Here is a 27905-nt window from a genome sequence, read left to right on the forward strand (position 1 = left end):
ACTCAGAGGTCAATATAAAGAATTATATTGTTTGGGCTTTAATCAAAGAGATAATTGTTGACCTTAGACAACATATGTTAACTGATAATTGAATAAGAGAAAAGTAGTTTAATGCACTCCATAACCAAAACAAAAATGATCTACTCATATCATTGTAAATAGTTTTTTGGTTATAGTTCCATTTTCATTATTTCCTGTTCGAAAAAGTCATGAAAGACTTTGACAGGATTTTTAAAAGTTCTTTTAAAAAAGTGCCTTTTGCCTACAAATTATTCTTCACCGAGGAAAATCAGTACGTAGTACTGAAGAAAATATTCGGATTTGTCTTTGGATTTCTTCTGGGATTGATTTTTTACAGGTATATAATATCCGATCTAAGTTTCACAGATGAAGTGGCTTTTTATCTTACCCTGACCATCTGCTTATTGTTAGGGTAAGTTTCCTATCATATAATTACATTTTGGTTTGTTTTAAACTATTTTTAAGGTAATGTGACAATTTACAGGTTAGGTCTTATAAATACTTTTTATCGCATTATTTATGTATAGTCTATCCAAAGTAGCAGTGAACTTAGGTCATCTCAATTTATAACGTCAAAACGGTGCAATGTTGCCGCATTTATCGTTGACATTTTACGCATTCAACAACACTCTAATATTTATAAAATAATGAAATAAACATGTTATAAAATATATTTTATATTAACATTATAGTACATCTAATACAGTTTTCTATAAATATTTTTCATACTAAGAGTTATCTCTGAAATAATTGTATTATATTATTTTTATCTTAAAAAAACTTCGCACTGTTTTTTATACATTTCATAAACTTAATCAGGAATAGACCTAACATCAAGGCCTGTAGGCCATGTAGACTGACTGACTATTTATTTGGCCTCGGCATTTTCAACATGACAGCAATGTGTCTGTTTTCAACTAGTATAAGATGAGAAGGAAAACATTGGCTGGTATTAAAACGTATTTACAAACTTCAACAGGCAACACATTATACATCTTGATGACGTGAGTTCACTGCTACTTTGGATAGACTATATCAAGTGTATTAAAGTTAAAAAACGAGACTATAAGTTAAGATTTTATTATAGAATAAAAATATAGGTTAGAATGATAATATTACTGTTAGTGTAAGATTTCTATTATAGAATCACATTTTGATTTATTTTAAAGTACTTTTAAGGTGTTGTTACAATGTATAGGTAAGGTTTTTGTTCCCAGATGATAATAAATACTAGGTATTTATAGGTTAGGATCTTTGTTCTAAGATTATTATATAGAGTTTCTAGGTCATTATTATATAAATTATTTATATAAAAGCACAATATAAATAACAACGACGTTATTACAGTTTCGGAAATGCTTTTTCGTCACAAGTACGATGCATCACATTCTTAACATTCCCCAACATTGGAGGCAAGGTGGGCAGAAGTGTTTTGAAAGCTTTGGTGATAACTTTCATCATCTCCGGACCGTTGGAGAACCTTTCTGAGAACGGCAAGGAAGTGGTAAAGAGCGGATGATCCAGCAAACACCTCCAATTTCATCGACACCCTTCCAGGTGCGGGTTTTCGCCTGTACGGCCTCCCTGACCTTCAACTTGACCAGGACCCGCTTCGAGCTGATGTTTAAGCCGTTCACCGAGGCCATTTTCGGAATGAAGACGGAAGTGAACGAGGTGAAGGACACCCTGAGGTCCATCAAGGAGGTTTCCGCTCCGTTGGTGGGCGAGATCGAGGACGAGAAAGAGATGAAGAAGATCAAGGAGGAGAACGATTATCTGGACGAGATGAACGGAGATAGCAAGGCGTCCTCGATGGTTGACGACAAATATCAAACCAAAGGTTTATTAGATGCGTTTTGAGTTTACGGAAGTGTTGATATGAAACAGTTTTGTCGAATTTCTCGCACAGACTAGACTTTATTTACAACATAGTAACAGGTCAATTGAAAAGTCCCCGGTCTACCATAGTAAAACACATTTTTTTGGCAAAATTAGTTTTTTTATTCAACATAATTCCCTTCAAGGGTGATACATGGATTATAGCGATTCTCCAATTTTTCAATACCATTTTTGTAGTACGATTTGTCCTTTGCTTCAAAATGGGCCTCAGTTTCGGCGATCACCTATTCATTCGACTAAAATTTCTTCCCAGCGAGCATTCTTTTGAGATCTGAGAACAGGAAATAGTCGCTGGGAGCGAGATCAAGAATACGATGGATGAGGAAGCAATTCGAATCCCAATTCATGGATTTGTGCCATCGTTTTCACCGACTTTGACAAGGTACATTGTCTTCGTGAAGCAGTATTTTCTTTTTCTTCAAATGCGGCCGTTTTTCAGTGATTTCTTCCTTCAAACGATCCAATAACGCTATGTAATAGTCGCTGTTGATGGTCTTTCATTTTTCAAGGTAGTCATTGAAAATTATTCCATGCGCATTCCAAAATACAAACGCCATAACCTTGCTAGCACATATCGACGCAAAAACTCGGGTTTATTACTCTTGATCATCTTCAAACACTGCTCCGAATCATCAACTCGTTCTTGTTTTTGGTCAAAAGTGAGCTCGCACGGCACCCACTTTGCACAGAGCTTTCTCATACCCAAATATTCGTGAATGATATGATGTACACGTTCCGTTGATATCTTTAGAGTGTCTGCTTCATTCAATTTCAATTTACGGTCATTCAAAATCATTTTGTTTATTTTTTAAATGTTTTCATCGGTAACAACCTCTTTTGGTCGTCCACTGCGTTCACCGTCTTCCGTGCTCATTTCACCACGTCTAAACTTAGCATACCACTCCTCCATGGTTGATTTTACTGGGTCAGTGTTCGGAAACTCGGCATCAAGACAAGTTTTTGCTTCAACTGTATTTTTTTCCTTCAAAAAGCAATATTTTATCAACACGCGAAATACCTTTTTATCCATATTTTCACAATAACAAAGGTTGCTTCACTCAATATGCTATAATTTACAAACTAATGATCCAACAGCTGTCAAATGTATACACGCATTTTTTGAGCGTTAGGGATAACTAAAAAACATATGGATTTAATTCCAGTAGCGCCATCTATGTGTCAAGTCGGGGACCTTTCAATTGACACATTATACAACAAGAAATACCGATTTGTCGCTAACACCTACTTGCACTTCACTACTCTCTGTTTATGTGGAATATCAACTATAGTCTATTTAAGGTTTTTTTGTACATACGTCATCAAAATGTTTAATGAATTGCCTGCCGCAATTTGTAAATTCGTTTCAGAGTCTAACACTATTTCCTTCTCATTTTATTCTAGTTAAAAAAAGACACAATGCTGTCTGATTAGTTCGAACGAATGCTCTCATTGTCGTCCGGTTGTCAGAGGTATGCAAAATTCTTGAATACAATAGTGATAAGAGGTTATAGCCCTAACCTATAAACTTTTATCTCTGTATAATTAACTGTAATTTTTAGATGTATTATAATGTTAAAATAAACTATATTTGATAAAATTTTTGTTCAATTATTTTATTTTGATTAGAATTTTGTTGTATATCAAAGCCCAACTGAACTAAAACTCAGAGTTGATGCGGCAACATTGCGACATTTTGACGTCACAAATTTAGATGACGTATGTACAAAGTAACTTTGATGAATTAACTAAGACTACAGGTCCCATTTCTGGTTTTCCTCAAATGAATTCAGCTCATGTTCCTTAGCTCTCCTCTAACATCGGGTTGTTGCAAGGCATCCCTGACAGTTTCTAGATCGTCTATATGTAAAAACTGTATTTTTTATTGGATATACTTCTTTTAGTTTGTGTATTATAATTCACTAATCATAATAATCTACTATAACAACGCAATAATGAAATATGCATCTAGTGTTACTACCCCAAGTGCAAAATGTATTAGTTAGTCCAGGAAAACCATCCACATTGCTATCGAAGCCGAATATTCCAGGCCGTAAAGTTTTGCTCCGTATATGATGAGATCAGCTGGTAGATGTGATATCTGACAAGCTGTTAAAATTCTATTAAACGGTTACTGCAGATGTCTAACGACGTCACTTGATTGAACAAATTGAACGACTTATTGTCGCAAAAAAGACCAGTGATAATAATATAAATATATCCTCTTGTGCAACAACTTTCGGTCACATATTGTGAGAGTTGTGAAGAGTACACCGTTGCAGCTAGAATTGGAAGTTCTTTGGTCTCATTCACTGACATAGCTAAAAACAATTTAATATCTCATATACAGTTTATTCTTTTTATATCTTCTTTTACCAGGTGTACCGAAAAGTCATTACCAGTCGAACGGCCGGTTTCGCCAGGTGATAACCATGATCACCCGTCACTATTCGATGCAGAAATGACTTCCGATCATACTTTTGAAGCAATATTTAACAGACGATTTCTTCGATTTTCCGTTTTCCTGTCATTCGACTGATGTGGCACTGGATTGAATGACCGTAAATTTAAATTGAATGAAATGGCAGACACTCTAAAGTTATTAAGTGAACGCGTACATCGTATCATTCACGAATATTTGGATATGAAAAAGCTCTGTGCAAAGTGGGTGCCGCGCGAGCTCACTTTTGACCAAAAACAACGACGAGCTGATGATTCGGAGCAGTGTTTGAAGATGATCAAGCGTAATAAACCCGAGTTTTTGCGTCAATGGACATGTGTGAGAATGGATGAAACATAGCTCCACTCCTAAGTCCAATCAACAGTCATCGGAGTGGACTGCACACAACAGACGATTTCTTCGATTTTCCGTTTGCCTCTCATTCGATTGATGTGGCACCCATTTTCCCATTTTTGGATTTTTCCCATTGTTCGTAGTTGGTCGCTAATCATTTCTTGGGCCACATTTAACGCATCTGCTAATTGTTTTGAGCTTGGGTTGGGTCTTAATCCAATAACTCTTGCGGTTTCGGGTTTTCAAACTTTTTAGATCTACCGCAACGTTCTTCACCACTTTTGAATTTTTGAAACCATGGCATGTTTTTAATCTTAGAGCATGCTCACGAAAATTGACATTTTCAAGGAGGTATAAATCTATGACAGCGTTACTTTCAGAAAATATAACATGTATAGTATTGAAACTTGATGTTAGTAGAATAAAATGATATATAGCGACATCTCTTAGGAAAACTCTTAATCACTTTCCGTTACACCCAGTAGCTATTAGTTTGCAATATTATGATTGAATTTAGGTGAGAAATCTGAAGCAGCTAGATACGAGAAAAACTACTTGAAAAAGGTGGAAATGCGGTGCTTGGATCAGTTCGCCAAGGCAGCTTTAAAATGTCGGAAAATGTTCTCCAGCGCTTACGACAAATGTTACGATACCGTCACTTGGTTAGCTGGTTGGTTGTTGTGCTGGCCTATGAAGCTGGATTTCGTCTGTAACATTGCCGAAGCGCTAGGAGGAACCAGCAGGTGACGATTCCTTCCACGTAACGTTATTTACGCAAATTGTTACCATCACTTTCCAATGTAGATGCGATCCTTCTAAAGATATTGACGCGGGTTTCGGAGAGGGGTACACTTACCTCAAGCATTCCAGGACGTCCCTGTCGAAGAATTTCAAAGATGTCAAACTGCAGTATAAATTAGGTATACATCTGATATAATTGACATAAGTTGATAGATATTTTAAGTAGTGTTGGGAACTATCGACTGAAAATAGTAGAAACAGTCGATAGTCGCAAAATAGTCGAACTGATCGATACTAAAAAACTGGAGACTGAAAGTAGTAATTACTATTTCAGTCAAATGCACACTTCGATTGTTTTTTATTCAGCTATAACAGATGGAGATATACGAATTCTTTTTGCTGTACGGATCAGTTCATTTTAACAGGTCAATTGAAAAGTCCCCGCCCTGACGCATAGATGGCGCTACTAGAATTAAATCCATATATTTTTTAGTTAGCCCTAACCCTCAAAAGATGCGTGTATATATTTGACAGCTGTCGTATTATTAGTCTGTGAATTGTAGCATTTTGAGTGAAGCAACTTTTGTTATAGTGCAAAAAATTTATAAAGAGGAATTTCGCGTGTTGATAAAATATTGCTTTTTGAAGGGAAAAAATACAGTTGAAGCAAAAACTTGGCTTTATGTCGAGTTACCGGGCACTGCCCCAGGAAAATCAACCATCAAGGATTGGTAGGCTAAATTTAGACGTGGTGAAATGAGCACCGAAGACGATGAACGCAGTGGACGCCCAAAAGAGGTTGTTACCGACGAAAACATTTAAAAAATCCACAAAATGATTTTGAATGACTGTGCATTTAAATTGAATGAAATAGCAGACACTCTAAAGATATCAACTGTACGTGTATATCATATCATTCACGAATATTTGGGTATGAGAAAGCTCTGTACAAGGTGGGTGCCGCGCGAGCTCACTTTTGGCCAAAAACAACGACGAGTTGATGATTCGGAGCAGTGTTTGAAGATGATCAAGCGTAATAAACCCGAGTTTTTGCGTCAATGGACATGTGTGAGAATGGATGAAACATGGCTCCACTCCTAAGTCCAATTGACAGTCATCGGAGTGGACTGCACACGATGAACCCGCTCCAAAGCGTGGGAAAACGCAACAGTCTGAAAAAGTCTGAGTAGTTGACTACCTTGAAAAAGGAAGGACCATCAACAGCAACTATTTCATAGCGTTATTGGACCGTTTGAAGGACGAAATTGCCGAAAATGGCCGCATTTGAGGAAGAATTTGATGCTTCACCAAGACAATGCACCGTGTCACAAGTCAGTGAAGACGATGGCAAGAATCCATGAATTTGGCTTCAAATAGCTTCCTCATCCACCGTATTCTCCAGGTCTGGCCCCCAGAGACTATTTCCTGTTCTCATAACTCCAAAAAGAATGCTGGGAATAAATTTTTGTCGAATGAAGGGGTGATCGTCGAAACTGAGGCCTATCTTGAAGCAAAGGGCAAATCGTACTATAAAAATGGTGTCGCAAAGTTGGAGGGTCGCTATAATTAGTGTATCACAATCACATTATCACAAAAAAACTAATTTTGGCATTAATCGGCCGGGACTTTTCAATTGACCTGTTAAATAATCTTAAATTGGCAACTGGCAGTGTGAAAAAAGGAATAGAGTAATAACCCCAAATATATTTAATCGTATTTTGATATTCAGAAAGTAACAACGAGATAATATAATAAACATAAACATTCCAACATGTACATATTGTTTTTGAATTTTCCTTGGGAACGAAAGGGAAAGAGCTTCGCCAGGTAACAACCATCATTTTTTGCTTAAGATTTTCGAAATAAATCCTTTTTCACCACCCGTTACTATTCGATGCAGAAATGACTTCCTTTCATACCTTTGAAGCAGAATTTCACTGACGATTTTTCGATTTTCTTATTGCCTGTCATTCAATTTATGTAGCGCCCATTTCCCCACGTCTTGGATCTTTCTCATCGCTTGAATCCTTCACAAATTGCGACTTGGTTCATATTCGATATTTCTGGTAATTGTTTTTGGGTTTATTTTGAGTCTTCAACCAATAACTACTGCAATTTCGGCTTACCAGGACGTTATTTCTCTTAATCGTTGATAAGCCAAAACACGGTATTAAAAAAGATTATGAATCTATAACGCTGTTATTTTGTCGGAACGTAACTCCTCTAGTTTTTAGGGTTAATGTTAGTAGAATAGAGTGGTTATGTTATGGAATAAAGTGGTATGGTTAGCGAAGTCAGTCCAGTCAGAATCAGCGAAATCACAAAAACCGGAAAATAATTACCGACAAACTAAGTCAATATGTTTTTCAATTCTTCGCCGGCTTTCAGGAAAAATAAAACAGCTACGAGACGTACGCGACGCTCGTGACACGGCCGTCGCCATCTTACACAAGGTCAAAAAGAAGAAGACGGTGCTGTCCCAGATACTGAACATCATCAAGAGGATCATCGCTTTTGTCTTCCTGAAAGTGATCATCGCCTCCCAGGACTATCAGGAGCGATATTTGAACGACATCGAGTTTGATAATATCTACGTCAGCAAGTATATAGTTCCATTCATTCAATAGAACAGTGAACTGACGTTATCCAAATTTATGACGTTATATCGTCGCAGTATTGCCGCTTCAACCTTGATATTTGGTTTTAGTAATTTTGGCTTTGACATATAACAAAATTCTAAGGTAAACAAAAAATGAAACAAAAATAATTTTATCAAATATCATTTATTTTAACAATATAGTACATCTAATTATTACCGAAAGACTTAAACCAAAGTTAATCATAGAGCCCAAATAGTTTATAGGTTAGAGTTGTTTTATTATGTAGCGACCGCTACAACCCCTTAGGCCACACCTATTACATCTGCATTAAGTTCAAAGGTTGGCAACGCTAGTGGATTGATACCATGCGGTTCTCGGCTATAAAATACCACAACGACGACGCCTCTTCTCTTTCCTCTGCAGAAAAAGTAAACTCCCAATCCTCCAGAAAGCGACTTTGTATAAAATACTAGTCCGTCCAGTCTGCCTCTTCGGAGCACAGGTGTGGTACAGGTACGTCTCTGAGAGACAATCCAAAAAAGTCCGCGCGTTACTCAATGCCTCATGGTTTATGTAACATCCTCAGTGTAAGGTTCTCCCTTGGCGCCTTAGAACACGATAACACCTTAATAAAATCCCTACCCATCCACAAACCTCGGTAGATAACCAACTACAACAATCCCAGTCGTAACCCAGGGTCTCTGTCGCCCGCAAAACACTTCTCTATCCCGAACCTGAAGCGACATCTGCAAAAGACCATTGATTCTAGCTGGTCATTATGAAATAAGAAAAAGACGTCTCCTCTTTCTTTTTCTCTACCCCTTGTAACAGTACCACTTCCATGGCGCTTCCGTACTTCCTTAACCTAACCTAATATCCTCTTCGTCCTCCCGTCGAACATGTAGTATTTAACACATGAAATAAACAAGTTTTAATTTAATTAGTGTTTTCTGTTCCCGTGCGACTTCCTTCTACAAAAATAGTAGTAGTGAGTGTTCCGATACACAATCGCGTCGACAACCACACAAGATGAACATTCCTACAATTACATTAACTCTTTTCCACGCCGTTTTTTATGTAGTGGTGTCATCTGGAGTCCTAATTCACCTATTAACAATTATATATCCAAGTAATATATTTTACTTTCATTAGCATATTATTACCTTTTTACGTTTAATGTTTGTTTCGTTCGTTGCGGTGTATCCTTGTCGAGTCATTTTGATATCATTGTATTTCTCCTTAGTTTCTTCTTTCTAATGCATTTGCCATTTCTGCAAAATATTTACTATTATTTTTTCTAACCAAATACTCATGTATATTCTAAACAATTACCCACATATCTATGCACAGAATTTATTCACATTTTACAATACGATGTTCCACAATTATTCTATATTAATAATAAGTCACCACAACGACTACGTCTCTTCTCTTTCCTCTGCAGAAAAAGTAAACTCCGAATCCCCCAGAAAGCGACTCTGTATAAAATACTAGTCCGGCCTTTTTGCCTCTTCGGAGCACAGGTGTGGTACAGGTACGTCTCTGAGAGACAACTTGAACTAGTCCAAGTGTTCCAATCCAAAAAAGTCCGCGCGTTACTCAATGCCCCATGGTTTATGTAACATTCTCAGTGTAAGGTTCTCCCTTGGCGCCTTAGAACACGATAACACCTTAATAAAATCCCTACCCATCCACAAACCTCGGTAGATAACCAACTACGACAATCCCAGTCGTAACCCAGGGTCTCTGTCGCAAAACACTTCTCTATCCCGAACCCGAAGCGACATCCGCAAAAGACCATTGGTTCAAGCTGGTCATTCTGAAATAAGAAATAAACGTCTCTTCTCTCGTTTTCTCTACCCCTTGTAACAGTACCACTTCCATGGCTCTACCGTACTTCCTTAACCTAACCTAATATCCTGTTCATCCTCCCGTCGAACACATGTAATATTTAACACATGAAATAAACAAGTTTTAATTTCATTAGTGTTTTCTGTTCCCGTGCGAATTCCTTCTACAAAAATAGTAGTGAGTGTTGCGATAAACAATCGCGTCGACAACCACACAAGATGAATATTCCTACAATTATATTAACTCTTTTCCACACCGTTTTTTATGTAGTGGTATCATCTGGAGTCCTAATTCACCTATTAACAATTATATATCCAAGTAATGTATATTACTTTCATTAGCATATTTACCTAATGCATTTACCATTTCTGCAAAATATGTACTATTAATTTTTCTAACCAAATGCTCATGTATATTCTAAACAATTACCCACATATCTATGCACATAAATTATTCACATTCTACAATACGATGTTCCACAATTATTCTATATTAATTATATAGTCACCTTTAGTTATCTTATCACACATATCATCCTTACCACCCATAATCTCACTCTATGTGTCTGATGGAGTCTATCCAAACCAAAGATGTTATTGTAGACAATGCTTCTTTCCATATATACAAACAGTTCTTGTTTGTATATCCTTTTCTGTCTGCATATCCAATGTAGTAATTTTTTGCCACACCCCATATGCAGTGATGAGAAGACGTAACAGACTATGTGGTCAAATTGTTTAGCCATATGATCTACATTAAATATTTTCTCTGAATAAATAAAGAATATAACATAAACATATTTACCGAGTAACAATTTGAAATAGTTCACTCTTTAACATGGTATCTTCAAAATGCAATGTACGTTTTGTATTGAATTCTTGTAATTAAACACAATAGCTGATGGTTCCTCCAAGTTCTCTAACAGCTGTTTTTAAAACCAGAGCAAAAACATGCCATAACTCATTTTTCTATGGTAAACTTTTAACTTCTACTTCTTTCGTCAACTTTTGTTGTCTGTACACTATTTTTATTATAATCTTGCCATGAGTGACATGAGTTGGGTATATTGAAATATCCATGGATATCGATACTGAAATATTCATGTCTCATATAAATACACAAATTGAAATAATAAGTTTTTTGAAGTTATTATATGTCTTTAAAAATTGTATTCTGTTAGAAGCTATGTAAAGTCAAACAATCGGGAAAATTTTATAGGCTAATTCGGTTACATTTTCGCTCGAGTCAAACAGCATTGTATCTCTTTTTTACCAGAATGAAATGAGAAGGAATATACTGTCTCGTTTTAAGATGAATACATTCGACATCATGATGACGTAAGTTCGCTGTTATTTTGAATAGACTATACATGTCGTCTTTTTATTAATCTCGACCGCTCACCAAAATCCTTCACAGATATTTCCGTAAGATCGATGCCAGAAGGAAAGCCTCCGACAAGATCCCCCTGTTACCATTGAAGAAAATCGAAAGGAAGAAACTGGTAGATCCAGTCACTTTGAAACCTCTGAAGACCGAAAGGGAACAACTGAAAAAGGAGACGTTCTTCTTGCTTCTAGAGATGATGACGGCCACCACGTTCATTCTCCTGGACCGGTTGTTCTATGAGGCCCTCGATTTAGTCAGGAGACACGCCAAGATCGAGTACCTCACGACTGGTCAGCACGACCTCCTACTCGATATAAAAGGTGACCTTTTGCAGATATTCGACGGTATTTGTTAATATATTTTAATTTGCAAGGCACCGGGATGATCGCTTCAATCCTCCGATCCCTGGTGAAGGGTTTCAACGTGAAGAAACGTATCAGAATGGTGAGGAGCAACGAACAGTGTCTGCCCAATCCTCATTTTCTCTCCAGAAAATATTTGTTGAAAATCTACGGCACTTATTTCCTCGTGTGGTCCATGATGTGGATTCAGGCCTACACCAACAGGTGTCGTCGCCTGATCTGCGCCTATTTCTTCAGAAAGCGTGAGAAGAAACGCATCCTCTTCTTGTACAACGAGACCCTGAAAAGAAGAAAGGGATTCTTCAAGTATTCCAAGTATACTCAGCCGATTCTCCAGTCTAGAATATTTAAATCAACAGGTTCATGAAGAAGAACGTCGAGAGGAAGGCGAGAGAAAGACGGCTGGAAGAGAATTACAATATATTCCAGATAATGCGCATCAACCATCCCAAACAGTGCGGCTGGATCCAGTTCTTCAAATGTGCCAGGAGAAAATGTTTAGTTAGTTCGTCAGGGCTTATCTTTTTCTGGGGTGAATACAACCTTTTCTTTCCTGCTAGATGTGCGAGGATCCTGAACCCAGGAAGGCCAGTACGTTTATCGAGTGTCCCAACGAAGGCTGTCATTTTATTTACTGTACGGAGTGTTGGAGAGATATGGGCGACGAATGTCTTGTGTGTAAGATAGACAGCGAGACTGATGAAGTGTCTCAAGAGGAAGATGAAATAGACTTATTTTAATTGGGATTATATAATGATAAGCTTTTATTTTACTTTAATTCATGTTTTAAATATTGTCTCTTGATCAATAAATTCTTATTTTCGTTTTTTTTATTATCTAAATTCATACGAGTTTCACCAGGTGGCAAGGCATTCAAAAAATTTTACTGTTGCTGAAAATCCATCTTAAACAACTTAATTGAACTGTTAGATTCCATTTATAAAGGACCAAAAATATTGACAGTTGACCGACCAAAAGGACAACGAATTTCAATGTTTATTGGACGAAAACTAAAAGAAGGACAAATTCTTTAAAAAGTTTCAGACAGCTTGGCAGTTGATTAGTGAATTTTTTCTGGAGGTTTAAATGCGATAAATAATAATAATTAGATGTACGTATTACAATCTTAATCTATAAATTCGTTTATAACTACTGTTCTGCTGTACTTACATTATTGGACAAGCAAGGCGAGGACGTGATTAATACATCAGTATGTATATCTCAAATTAAAATAAAACTGAACTACTTGAACTAACAAACACTATAATAGGTCAATTGAAAAGTCCCCGGCCTGACACATAGATGGCGCTACTAGAATTAAATCTATGCGTTTAGTTAACGCTAACCCTCAAAAGATGCGTTTATAAATTTGACAGCTGTCGGATCATTAGTTTGTGAATTATAGCATTTTGAGTGAAGCAATTTTTGTTATTGTGAAAAAATTGGATAAAAAGGAATTATGCGTGTTGATAAAATATTGCTTTTTGAAAGGAGAAAATACAGTTGAAGCAAAAACTTGGCTTGATGCCAAATTTCTGGACACTGCCCCGGGAAAATCAACCATCAAGGATTGATATGCTAAGTTTAGACGTGGTGAAATGAACATCAAAGACGGTAAACGCAGTGGACCCCCAAAAAAGGTTGTTACCGACGAAAACATTTAAAAAATTCGCAAAATGATTTTGAATGACCGTAAATTGAAATTGAATGAAATAGCAGACACTCTAAATATATCAACTGAACGTGCACATCATATAATTCACAAATCTTTGGGTATGAGAAAGCTCTATGCAAAGTGGGTACCGCGCGAACTCACTTTTGAGCAAACACAACGACGAGTTGATGATTCGGAGCAGTGTTTGAAGTTATCAGGCATAATAAACCCGAATTTTTGCATCGATATGTGACAATGGATGAAACATGGCTCCATCATTTCACTCCTAAGTCCAATCTACAGACATCCGAGTGGACTGCACACGATGAACCTGCTCCAAAGCGTGGGAAAACGCACCAGTCGGCTGGCAAGGTTATGGCGTCCGTATTTTGGGATACGCATGGAATAATTTTCTTTGACTACCTTGAAAAAGGAAGGACCATCAACAGCGACTATTACATAGCGTTATTGGCCCGTTTGAAGTACGAAATCGCCGAAAAACGGCGGCATTTGAAGAAAAAGAAAGTACTGCTTCACCAAGACAATGCACCGTGTCACAAGTCAGTGGAAATGATGGCAAAAATCCATGAATTGGGCTTCAAATTGCTTCCTTATCCACCGTATTCTCCAGATCTTGCCCCCAGTGACTACTTCCTGTTATCAGATCTCAAACGAATGCTCGCTGGGAAGAACGGGTGCTATGGTAGACTTTTCAAATGACCTGTTAAGCGTAGGAACTGGCAGGGCGTCGGCCAGAACCTAAAATATTTCTATATGTATTTCCTCACTGATCTGTCGGTTATTCCTAGTTGCTCGATTTGGGCGCATTTCGTTTTATTGGAATTTATTTATTTGTAGCGCATATTACACTACAGTCCCCCCTTTTCTCAAAAAGGGAGACATAATTTGCTCTAAGCCTATTGATATATAGAGGAAGAAGATTAACATTATTTCTTGGAGACTCTGCTGCACTGCACCACTGCTCTAAATATACTTTTAACAGTTTTAGGGCTTTTTCTTCATTATTTACTACTATTGTTGATGTCACCTTTTTTTTAGTTTCCTTATATAAGTTTTTCAGGGAAAAAACTTCAATAGCTTTTTCATACACTTAGTAATTTTAGGCTAACATATTTCACTACAGGAGGGATATTATATTAAATAAAAATACCCTATAAATTAGTGTACTTTATTCTCATACTGCAACAAAAACATAAATAAACAAACATATAAACATATATATTAATTTTGACGTTTCTTTCTATTGTATCCGGTGGTGTATACATCGAGAAAAAAAAGACGTCAAAAGACTAGACATGGGGTACAACCGATGGGGGAAACGAAAACATTTTTCAGTCTTAGAAATGAAAGAAGGCTCAATCCTTACACAACCCAAATGAGTATCGTCTTTATACTAGATATATTTTTGTTATAGATATCTATGGAACGTTATAAGGGGTCAAGGGGTGGGGGAGGCGCTTAGGGGTCGGTATAGCGTTCAATCTAACTAAGAGTCTTTTTAAATATATATTTATAACAAAGCTTGCAAAAAAATCAGGATCTTTCTCCCTTCTAAATATTTTCTTTATATAATTTTTTTATTTAGTTTATCAAAACAATAGTCGTAATTTTAACTAATCGTGAATAAACATTCAATTGTATAAAACATACATACAAAACATAGTGGTATATACAAGTCTAACCTAATAGGATTTTAACGTATAATAGTATAAAATGGGAACAAAACGTCCGTGTCAGTGAGGATAGGCTAGCGATACAGTTTCACCGGCCCGCCGCGGCTGAACAGAACCAAGACAAAATGAAAACAGTAATACAACCTCTTGTGTTTTGCTATTACAAGTATATTTTTTCACAACCAACGTGTTCAGCATGCTTCAACTTTAACATCATTCGTTCTATCGCGGAAACAATTGACTGTCTGTGTTGAGCAGGTCTTCATTTTTTTTGGGTAGCGATCAAACGTCAAATAGCCTTGGTTAAGGGGTGGGCGACGCATATAATATTACAAATATATTAGTATAAATATTTTCTTTATAATAATACATTTCATACAAAAGCTAAGGGTTATTATTATTATTATTTATTGTTATACTTTTTCTTATCACTAATGATGGTTTTCTTCTGAAATGTATTCGATCTTGTTTTAATACTATTTCGCTACATTTAATGACGACATGATATGGTGGGTATATTATTATCTTTAACTATGATAGTTCCATTATGGGTGAGAATCAGCCTCAATACTGTTGTTTTTATAGTAGCTCGAATAAGTTTGAACTAGCAACACTCATAATACACTTGGTTGAAGCTTAAAATAGCTAGTTCAATATTTATAGCAGTATACGTATCTAACAAGATCATAGCTAAACTAACTCAAAATTTATATATGTCGAATTCGTTTATTTGATGTCAGTTCTTCATAATAATAAATTGATTGAATATTGAAGTATGAGTCAGCTACCTCAGTATTACATTAAATAACTCTGGATTAACTCAAACTTGGAGTTAACTTTGAACAATTGAGTTGTAATGCTATAACAATATTTTATTATTTTAATTAAAATTGTTTATGATTGGGCAGCCGGTACTCAGTTGAGTTAGCAACTTTTAGCTGGATATGCTTTAGAATTCTGCTCCATTGCCAAAGCAATGCTAATAAGAATAGCTAGCTAAGACCTAAGCTAAGGGCAATGTCAAGCTAACCCAAATAATTACCAGTTTCTGTATTATAATCAAGCTAACTCAAACTGACGTTTTTTAATTCTAAATTAATCCACGCATATGAGTTAGCAAACGAACAATTGAAAAATACAAGTTTTAAGCCACATTTTCCTTCAATATTGAGTTGCTGCTTCCCCCTTTTCTTCTATCTCTCATCGCAATATCTGACGTGTTTACGGCTAAATATCGATTTTAAAAAATATAAAAAATCCTGTATATTGACAATTACACATAAAACTGTATATTATTTGATATATTTAATTGCGCATTATTTGTCATATTCTTTTTTTCGTTACCGCAAAAACATACAGGGCGTTCTAGAGTAGGCTTGTCTTGTGCGTAGAGAGCGGATTTACGATTGGGGAGGGGGGAGGTGGTTCATGTTATTTGTGCAAAAGGGGCAGCGTAGCACCACCCTATATGTTTCGCTGGATTTAGCTAGAACATTTTCTAAAGCTGATATATACTATATATATTGTATACGGTTAGAAATCGATTAAGTAAGTTAAGCTGTATAAGAAAGTTATGGTGAAACCTACAAAATGTATTGTCAGATTGATTACAGAGTTATGTAGCAATAATTTAAAATTCGTTCTACGAAGAGGACATTTCTCCTCATGAAACAAATCGCTTAGACCTTTTTATTATAATAATTATGGAGTTTTTTACGTAGTAGGCCGTGAAATAAAAACATGAGCGTGCTCTACATACCGTTGAGAATGCATTTTCCCACGACCAGATGATATTTTTGAGTTAGCTAAAAAACTAGTCTAACCAGCTAAACTATCAAGATATTTAGGTTTAAACATGATATCGTTTTGCTATATTGCAACTGAATTAATTATAGCTAATGAGGTATATAACCTATGGCAGTAGATCAGTTCAAATTGGAGGGAACAAAAAATAAGCTGACTCAAAAATATTTTTTTTGTTTTGGACAACACTATATTTATATATTTGACTTTGTTGAAACAAAGAAATTCGCTCTAGCTCGCGCTCTATAAAATTTCAGCTATAATTATTAGAAATATGTTTTAATTTGATTTAGCTTATCTAATATTCGCTTTGTCTATAATAGTGAGATCTTATGGCTAAATTTGACTAGATATCAATATTCATTTAGCTAATCTTGTCTAGAAACTTTGTACTTTTTTGAGTTAGCAACACGTACATTAAATTTATTTTAGGTTGTTGAATTTGCTCTAATTTCTTGAATTAGTAGCGTTGTTTTGGCGTCCGTTTACAAACAGCAAGTAAAAACAGTAAACAGTAAGTAAAATATTTTTGAGTTAGCTTTATTTTGCTAATTTGGCTTTATATAGTAACTTGTTTGTAATTCGTTATCAGATGAAAATGGACGAACTCTTGGATGTTGTATCTGTTTTTTGATATGTCATTAATGCATTCCCAACCGCACTCGTGAGATTTGTGATGATGCTTTTCGTAACGAAATGATGAATGGAATGAACAGTTGAAACATGACTCTTATTAAAGATGATTATTAGAAAGACATATCGTATATCATAGAGAAAAACGTAGAGGTTGCTATATACTAGTATGAGTTTTGTTCTCGATATATTTGCCTATATTTATATAGTCTTTGGTATAAATAATACTTTTATTATTATCATTATTTCTTATTATTAGTTAGTGTGTACAACTATGACGTCTATAAATAATAGCTTCATAAAAACATCTTTAACTATTTGTTTGTGTGTGTACGTTTGGTTCCCTTCATCAGCCTGAATGGATTTAATCGACAATCCCTCTTCTATTCCACACTACTAACCTCATCCATTCGAACTGATCAGAAACGTCCCAATGAAACCGACAAAACGCGTCACGGCACGTCTTTTTACGAGTTGGTGCTACTATAGTGGCAAATTTCATTAGTTGCTCTGTTGATCTTGGTGTAGATGGGTTCCAGTTTGGTTCCCGATGGGTCTCCGGTCTTGTGGATCCTGTTGGAGTATGGGTTGTGGTTGTTGGTGACTATTTTCACACCATTTAAGTGTGTTGGTATGGTGGAATGTTGTCGGTTTGAATATACGTTGCAGCTGAGAATTTGGAGAGATAGTTTAAGAGATGATGATGGCATGAGACTCTGTTTTGGTACCTGTTTCCGTTGGTTATGGTCTGAGGAATGTTGCCTGACGTATGTTGCGGCAAGGGCATGGTCGAACAGTTTGGATACATGTTCTGAACGCTGGGCTGTGTCGGATAATGGGGTAGAGTAGCGGATGAGGACTGTCCCAGTAAACCTTTCTGGTCGGTGAATGACGTCATGCGCATGTTGGTAGCTCGGCCATAGGGATCTTCCTTCAAAATGGCGTCCGGTACCTAGACATTGACAGTACGGTATTAATAGGAGATTGTCATCGCGTTTGTTCGAGGTCGTACCCCTTCATTAGGGTTGGGCCTGATTGACTTTCTTCTTATTACCACCGTACTCTCTGGTTGAGACTCCACATCTAAGTTGATCAAGTTGGCTGAGGGGCAAGACTCGGATTCCGATGATTTCCATTCGGCGGGCTTTGAAATGGGCTAGATAATTGCAAAACAACAGTTAAACTTAGTTTCTCGCCAATATTTTCATACAGTCTATTCAAAATAACAGTGAACTCACGTCATCAAGAGTTTTAATGCATTGCCTGCCGTAATTTGTTAATTTCGTTTTAGAATCAGATAATATTTCCTTCCCATTTTATTCTAGGTAAAAAGAGATACAAAGCTGTCTGATACCCTCGAACATATAACCGACTGAAAATACGAAATCAAACGTCTAAATACAGGTTATAAATCGGGAAACGTTTTGGTTGTTTTGTTAAATTTCAAATGACTACTTATTATTACTCTGGTTGAAAATGCTAAAGCCAAGCAGAGCAGATTGCGTCTCCCTAATCAGTTACCTCGAACAGGAACGAGATAATTGAAGACTCCTTTTGACTATAATATGTGTTAGAGAGGTAAGCATGCTTACTGTTAAATATTATGTTGCTGCGGTTTTTATTGAATATTAGTATGGGTACAGTCACTAAAGTGAATCACAAGCTCAAAAATGAAAAACATATTCTTGATCGACCCAAAAAGAAATCATCCTCATATCGAAGTAGGTGACAAATCAAGATCAGCTTGATGTCAGCTCTATCAGAGATGGAATTTATGAAATGTATAGAAACAGTGAGCAGTTTTTTCAATATAGACATAATTTAATGCAATTATTTCAGAGGAAAGTGTTAGTCGGAAAAGTGTCCATAGAAAGCTTGGATATATGCAGCTCTTTGAGGGATGTAGAACATACTTTCATAAACTGTTATACACTGTAATACAAGATTGAAATGATGTAAAGATAACCCACTAAATAAAAATAAAGTAAAATATATTACTTATACACTTATACACACACTTACAATTGTTAATTGGTGGACAAAGTTTCCAGGGGATATCACAACATAAAAGAACGATCCTAGAACTCTACTTCATAGGTGGTATGCAAAAGAGTTCAATGTAAATATAATAAATCACATCCCTAAACTATTATGACTGTATAATTAATTGTAGTTTAAGTCCTTCGTTAGTATACGCATTAGATGTACTATAACGTTAAAGTAAATTATATTTGATAATATTTTTGTTTCATTATTTTATTTAGAGAACTTGGATAATCAATTAGATGACGCAAGTTTACTGTTTTATTGAACGGGTTATACTTTTTACCTGCTTGATGACTGATGGTGGGTCGGTACTGTCATTGGAGTGAACTCCGCTGGAGGATTCACTGTGACTGCTACCTGGAGGTTCGGGTGGCGAGACGGAGCACTCGGTACTTAGAGAATCCGATCTTCCTGGCAGCTCCTCGTGGGCCATTATACCGGAATCGGTGCGACGAAGCAGACGAGAACTTCCCGACGACTGCTGAGCCTTAAACAGGATATCGCGTCAGCGAAACGTGAAAGAACCGAACCGTATATGCTAAGATGTGTTTGCCGAGGCATAAACTCCGTTGTTAACTGATGCGACGAGATGTAAATGACCACCGTCCACGCGCGATAGGATCTGTTGTCGTCAGAGACCCGCCCATTCCCTGTTAATTGAATCGAGGGGGAGCTGGGAAGGGGAGAGGGAACTGATTCCGATCTGTTTGTTGTTTAGTCTCGCGTAATAGGATTATGGTTTCAGAGGTAATGTTGATAGAATGTGTGTTTTACAATTGATTATATACATAATCTCATTAAACCGTAATACAGAAACACGAAAACGTTCCAATTATTTCACATAAAAATACTTTGTTTATTTCATTTCGATTTTTTGTAGTATTTAGAATTGAAATAAAGCAGAATAAGGAGAAATAAAATTGAATCCAACTTGTTTTAATTGACGACGGCAGCCATGTTGTTTTGTGAAGCAATTGTGAGTTTGTATAATGTTTAATATTTTTTCATCAAAACTTAATTTTTAATTTAATACGTAAAATTATTTTTGAGTTAGCTGTAAATACAGATAATATCTTAAAACTATATTTGAGTTAGCAGTACTTTCAAGCAATTTGTTTATTATTAAAAATAAATAACGAAATTCAGCTTTGTGTAAGGTGACGACGTTATTTTTGAGTTAGCAGTACATTCATGCAAATTTAATACAAAGCTTGAGTTATTCAAAAGTTGCAGTATATACAAACAATATGATTATTATTAAAATAAGTGCTGTTTAAGATGTTGAAACTATTGTTGAGTTAGCACCATATTCGGACAATAGGTTTAATATGATATTAAATACTATTTAAGATATTGACAGTATTTTTGAGTAGGCAGTATACTCAGATAATATGTTAAATATTGAATTAACTTTTATGTACAGAGTTACAACTACTTTTGAGTTAGAAACACATTCAGACTATATTATTTATACGAAATACAGCTTTGTATAGGGTGGCGAAGCTATTTTTGAGTTAGCAGTATATTCAAACAATATGATTATTATTAAAATAAGTGCTGTTTAAGATGTTGAAACTATTGTTGAGTTAGCACCATATTCGGACAATATGTTTAATATGATATTAAATACTATTTAAGATATTGAAAGTATTTTTGAGTAGGCAGTATACTCAGATAATATGTTAAATATTGAATTAACTTTTATGTACAGAGTTAAAACTACATTTGAGTTAGAAACACATTCAGACTATATTATTTATACGAAATACAGCTTTGTATAGGGTGGCGAAGCTATTTTTGAGTTAGCAGTATATTCAAACAATATGATTATTATTAAAATAAGTGCTGTTTAAGATGTTGAAACTATTGTTGAGTTAGCACCATATTCAGACAATAGGTTTAATATGATATTAAATACTATTTAAGATATTGAAAGTATTTTTGAGGAGGCAGTATACTCAGATAATATGTTAAATATTGAATTTACTTTTATGTAGAGAGTTAAAACTACTTTTGAGTTAGAAATACATTCAGACTACATTATTTATACGAAATACAGCTTTGTATAGGGTGGCGAAGCTATTTTTGAGTTAGCAGTATATTCAAACAATATGATTATTATTAAAATAAGTGCTGTTTAAGATGTTGAAACTATTGTTGAGTTAGCACCATATTCGGACAATAGGTTTAATATGATATTAAATACTATTTAAGATATTGACAGTATTTTTGAGTAGGCAGTATACTCAGATAATATGTTAAATATTGAATTAACTTTTATGTACAGAGTTACAACTACTTTTGAGTTAGAAACACATTCAGACTATATTATTTATACGAAATACAGCTTTGTATAGGGTGGCGAAGCTATTTTTGAGTTAGCAGTATATTCAAACAATATGATTATTATTAAAATAAGTGCTGTTTAAGATGTTGAAACTATTGTTGAGTTAGCACCATATTCGGACAATATGTTTAATATGATATTAAATACTATTTAAGATATTGAAAGTATTTTTGAGTTAGTAGTATACTCAGATAATATGTTAAATATTGAATTAACTTTTATGTACAGAGTTAAAACTACCTTTGAGTTAGAAACACATTCAGACTATATTATTTATACGAAATACAGCTTTGTATAGGGTGGCGAAGCTATTTTTGAGTTAGCAGTATATTCAAACAATATGATTATTATTAAAATAAGTGCTGTTTAAGATGTTGAAACTATTGTTGAGTTAGCACCATATTCGGACAATATGTTTAATATGATATTAAATACTATTTAAGATATTGAAAGTATTTTTGAGTAGGTAGTATACTCAGATAATATGTTAAATATTGAATTAACTGTTATGTACAGAGTTACAACTACTTTTGAGTTAGAAACACATTCAGACTATATTATTTATACGAAATACAGCTTTGTATAGGGTGGCGAAGCTATTTTTGAGTTAGCAGTATATTCAAACAATATGATTATTATTAAAATAAGTGCTGTTTAAGATGTTGAAACTATTGTTGAGTTAGCAGCATATTCGGACAATATGTTTAATATGATATTAAATACTATTTAAGATATTGAAAGTATTTTTGAGTTAGTAGTATACTCAGATAATATGTTAAATATTGAATTAACTTTTATGTACAGAGTTACAACTACCTTTGAGTTAGAAACACATTCAGACTATATTATTTATACGAAATACAGCTTTGTATAGGGTGGCGAAGCTATTTTTGAGTTAGCAGTATATTCAAACAATATGATTATTATTAAAATAAGTGCTGTTTAAGATGTTGAAACTATTGTTGAGTTAGCAGCATATTCGGACAATAAGTTTAATATGATATTAAATACTATTTAAGATATTGAAATTATTTTTGAGTTAGCAGTATACTCAGATAATATGTTAAATATTGAATTAACTTTTCTGTAGGGAGTTAAAACTACTAAATTCAGCTTTGTGTAGGGTGGCGAAGCTATTATTGAGTTAGCAGTATATTCAAGCAATATGTTTATGATTAAAATAAATAACGAAATTCAGCTTTTTGTAACTATTCTTGAGTTAGCAATATATTCAAACAATATGTTTAGTATGAGATTAAGTGTTGTTTAAGATGTTGAAACTATTTTTGAGTTAGGAGTACATTCCTATAAAACGTTTAATATGAAATTAATTGCTATTTAAGATGTTGAAACTATTTTTGATTTGGATAATTATTTACTTAGTAGTATAGTTTGTATATTTAGAAAATATGTTTAATATGAAATTAAGTGCTGCTTAATATTAGTTTTTGATAATAATCCGAGTAAGACTATTTTTGAGTTAGCAGTAAATACAGATAATATATCTGATATAAAATTAATTTTTAGCAGCACTGTTTTCTTTATCTTAAAATTGGGTTTAGATTTAAGTGTTTTTGAGTTAATAAACTCAAAAGTAATTGAATATATTAAGGTGTACCAATTTTTGAGTTAGCAATTCATATATTAAATTTGTTAAATATTGAAATAAAAATATATCTGAGTTAGTTCTTTTATTTTTTACGTTATATTAGTCGTGTATTTTACGAGTATATTAATTTTTGACTGTCTGAGTAATATTAATAAGTATAGTGTTTAAGAGTGAATAACATGTTGACTGATTTTCTACAGTAGCTCACCTGGTCTTCAAAGTTATTATGGACCACCACTGGTTCCAGCAGAGGATTGGGGTCTTCGTATACGACTGGAGGATTGAAATCTTGATTGGTACTCGCATATGTGATATGTTCGTCATGAACACAAGCCAATAGCTGGAAATTATATATATAAGGATCAATGTAGTACACACAAGAGGAATATATTCTAACTATTGTTAAAGCTGAAGAGTTCTTGAACTGGTATCTTTTTGAGGTGATAGTAAATAGAAGTATACGAGAGGAGCTATTCCTTAAATTTCTTAATAAATATTTTGACGAACGTTTAATGGAAATAAATTAATAGTGAGTCCATAAAAACGACGATTTTCATTAAAATCACTGCCGTCGCTTCCCCGTCGACACCATTACGCTCCCGTGAGCTGGCGCATTGTTCGCCGGCTTCCACCAAACTTGGGGACTAGGACGACTCACCGCCTGGCCCCTGGGCGGCGGGGGGACGCCTTTCATACTTCATTAAAATCAAAGCGAAGCCGGCATCAAATTTTCAACACATCTCGGTTTAACCTCGTCCGAAAATGATTTATTTGCCGTTGGTTTTTCCTCTTTGGGGAGCTTTGGACATCTATCGCTTAGAGTACGAAGCCCCGCGTTTTTTTGGAATGTTTTAATGAGGATAGCGAGTGGAATGGGTTCAAACGCGGGTACCCAGGGAGCTTTGACGAGTTTTTTGTGTGTGTGGCTTTTAATTTGTTTTCAATTTTGTTATTGCCACGACAATGCTTCAAAATTAATGTTTATATCAAAACGGTAATGACAAAATTGCTAATAAACTTTCAGCTGATATTTTTTTATTACTATTTATTATAGCAATCTAGTAAATTAACATTAACAAGCTTTGAGTTTAACATCTATGTCACTGATTTTAATGTGCACTGATAACTTAACTGAACTAGATCAAGTAGTTTTATTCTCTTTAATCTTCTGACTAAGCCACCATTATCTAGGAGAGGGGGAACCCTAACATTAATGTGCTGATGGAGCCTCCATTCATGTCTTTACGCAATAGAATCTCTTTACATTTATTTTTATTTGAAATCCATATGATAGTTATAGCATATGTCAAGAATTTAAGTCATATATTTGATATATTTTGTTGCTATATTATATTAAGTATTTCTAAACTTACTAAAATATTGATTTGTCGAATTAGTATGGAAATTAGAGTTATTACTGACAGACAATAGACTAAAACGAACTATAAAAGAGTAAAATAATGATTTCAATGATTAGGAAGATGATTTGGAGGTGATGACTTACTTTTCCTTCTTCGCTGGCAGTGTCATCTCCATTGCTCAATCTTTGGGACACAGAGGGAGGCAGTGGCAGTTCCCTTAGGGTAGCATAGTCTCCATCATCCTCATCCATGCCTGGTATAATGCTTCTCCTGATACTAGATTTAGTCCTGAAATACACCAAGTGCTTGAATCGCAATTTCGAATTTTCAAAGAAACATATATATCCATTACCAATACTAACCATTTTAGAATACAATTATTCTTGCAAGGCCACCCTCAAAAATGCTATTAAGGTAAATATTAATGTTAAGAATTAACTGTGGTAAGTGGTATATATTGGTAATAATTTAATGATAATTAACAATGATCTACACTATTAGATTCGATAGTTTTAACACTTTTTTGCTATGACTCACATCTACCAACACTGTTAATGCTTTTGTTTAATATTATTGGTAAAGTTGTACTTTTGTTATTCATTATTTTTCCTTGGATGGATGAACGAGAAGTTAATGAACCTATATTTGGAAAACGGTTTCTTTCTTTCTATCTGAGAAAGCTAGAGATAGATGTAAAAACTTTGTCAGATATGAATAACAATGCTGGACCATGTTTCAAAAACTCTTCTAATTCGAATAGAAAGATCTCGCATATTCAAAGTATTTAACAGACTAGGACAGAATGGTCCTTAGATATATAATTAGTTGTTCAGGTTGATGCATCAAAGTTTGACTGAAACACTATTTTAACACAAAGTGCCAATGGTGGGTTCAACGTACCCACCAAATTTTAGACATTTTGTTAGCCACAATGACCGTGGTTTTCCCTCGATTTCCCCCCCTTTCCCCATAAGATCCTGACTTGGTTCCAATGGGATCATCTTGAAAGAGGATTCTTTCGAATAAAAAAAGAATTTTGAAAATCGATCCATAACAGATGGAGAAATCGGCGAACATACATTAAAAAAATATACAGCCGAACATAGAACCTCCTCCTTTTTTGAAGTCGGCTAAAAATGAGACAAAGACTATCGACAGGACAAGAAGACAAAAAGTATTTTCGGCTTTGAGCTGCTAATTTTTGATACTAGACTTTGATCATTTTAGTCAGTTTACTGATAAAACCATAAGTTCGTTACTGTAGAACCTTTGGGATTTCTGGGCAAAAGCCTGAACCAGTGAGCTTTACATCATCAACGGCGTTTTGCAAGATGTGTGATCTGAACAGGTTCTAGCACCTCGCCATGATAAACAATTCCTTTCCAATGACACCAAACACTTAGTGCCACCATTCTTATCATCAATCTTCGAAGTAACAACGTGAAATATAATGAAAATCAATTTCAATAATTTCCCTTTTCAAAGAGAAATAATAATTGCAACTAATTTATATTCAATAAAATATAACTAAGCTTTTAATACGACCACATATAGGGGACAAAAGCAATAATGCTAATCCGTTGCGATGCTTAATTCCAAGAAGTATTATGAACGCGTTATTTCACGATGAAAGGGCTTCAAGAGCGCGTAAAACAACCGAACTACCGCCTTCAATTCATTTCGCGGATATTTGTCGCAGGAAATTGCCGCCAGACCCGCCCCCCGTCAGCCCCTCACCTGCCAAATGAAAATGCAGGAAAACGAACCGAGAACAAAACCAGGGAAAAATGAGTTCAAAACGGCACTTTTCCCTTCCTGCTGAGAGCAGGCTGGCAAAAGGGTTTCAGAATAATTACGGCCGCGGCGCAGCAGGCTGTCGACCTGATTTCCACAAGTGGGCTTGTTATATTTTCTACTTGTTGACTGTGCTCTTACGGCGACTGTTCAACTTCGACGGTTCGTACGGCTTTAATGGCGCCCTATGTATCCCGTACGTCAACAACTGTTGATCCATCAATGATGTTTCAAATATTTAATTATAAAAGCACTTCAATTACCGGGTTAATTTAACAACAATCTATTCAAAATAGCAGTGAACTCGCATCACCAAGATATTTAGACCCACTATTGCCAGTAAAATGCGTTAGAAAGTTAAGCATGTTTACTGTTAAATATTAAGATGCCGACGGTTCTATTGAAAACATTTTTTACTGTGTTGCAGTTGCACTGAATATTAATATAGGCACAATCATTAAAATATCTCAAAAAATAAACAATGTAATCTTGGATTCACCGAAAAAAACTGTTCTAATACGACGAATGACGAATCAAGATCATCTTGATGTTGCTTGAAATGTAAAAAAACAGTGAGCATTTTTTAAATGTAAACATAATTTAATACGTTTTTTTTTCAGAAGAATCTCTTAGTCGGGAAAGTATTCATAGAAAGTTTAGATATGTTATATGTAGCTCTTTGAAGGATGTTGAGCATCCCTTCATCCACTGTTGAATAATATATGATTTAAATGGTGTAAAGATAACCTACGAAGAGATTTAATGGAACATCCAGATATTACATCAACCATTTTTAAAATCACATAAGATAATCACGATCTATTTATATGAAACATGAATATTTTAGAATGTGACATTGGGTCACTCATGGAAAGATGATAACAAAAATAGTGTTAAGGTAACAAAAGTTGATGAAAAAAGTTAAATGTTGGAATAACAATTGATTAGTAATCAACATTGGATTTGGATGATCTCAATCACACATATTGAAGAAAAATTGACAAATGATTGAATCGTGAACAAATGTTAAATAGATTAGAAATTGACGGCTTAGTTATTCACTTGAATAAAACTTTCTGAATGTGGGATTATGATTCAATGCTGACAATTTCCAAGACAGGGTGATGAGAGTGGAAACAACTGAAGGTGAGTTTATATACAGTATACGAGATAATAACTGTAGGAAACCATATTGCAAAGTGTGAAACATTTATGTGCACAGATATGTGCGTAATCGTTCAAAATATACATCAGCACTTGTTAAAATTTGTGATGAGAGAAAAAATACTAACTGTTTTGTAGATATGGCAAAT

The 27905-nt window shown here is 34.9% G+C and overlaps 2 protein-coding genes across 2 annotated transcripts in view; one reads left to right on the plus strand and one right to left on the minus strand.

The window, feature by feature from the left end:
* Window positions 1–104: 104 nt before the first annotated feature.
* Window positions 105–12480, plus strand: snky (ubiquitin protein ligase sneaky). Its single transcript, XM_076409151.1, has 10 exons — window positions 105–433; window positions 1369–1525; window positions 1579–1861; window positions 5229–5454; window positions 5516–5631; window positions 7841–8054; window positions 11320–11609; window positions 11663–11957; window positions 12011–12152; window positions 12212–12480. Exons 1-10 carry the CDS (start codon window positions 210–212, stop codon window positions 12389–12391), a joined length of 2127 nt encoding a protein of 708 aa, XP_076265266.1. The 5' UTR covers window positions 105–209; the 3' UTR covers window positions 12392–12480.
* A 5272-nt stretch (window positions 12481–17752) lies between these two features.
* tinc (transmembrane protein tincar) overlaps window positions 17753–27905 on the minus strand; it is a 56263-nt gene continuing 46110 nt past the window's right edge. The window contains exons 18-25 of the mRNA XM_076410596.1: window positions 26536–26679; window positions 26108–26223; window positions 24942–25176; window positions 23646–23777; window positions 19765–19968; window positions 18448–18591; window positions 18164–18387; window positions 17753–18104 (exon numbers count right to left, since the gene is read on the minus strand). Coding sequence (XP_076266711.1) covers window positions 17903–18104; window positions 18164–18387; window positions 18448–18591; window positions 19765–19968; window positions 23646–23777; window positions 24942–25176; window positions 26108–26223; window positions 26536–26679 — 1401 coding nt within the window. The 3' untranslated portion in view covers window positions 17753–17902. The remainder of the gene's footprint in view (window positions 18105–18163; window positions 18388–18447; window positions 18592–19764; window positions 19969–23645; window positions 23778–24941; window positions 25177–26107; window positions 26224–26535; window positions 26680–27905) is intronic.

This window comes from Rhynchophorus ferrugineus, unplaced genomic scaffold (assembly GCF_030347505.1).
Source record: "Rhynchophorus ferrugineus isolate W39M unplaced genomic scaffold, kcgeb_rfMv2 rfM7, whole genome shotgun sequence".
NCBI lineage: Eukaryota > Metazoa > Arthropoda > Insecta > Coleoptera > Curculionidae > Rhynchophorus > Rhynchophorus ferrugineus.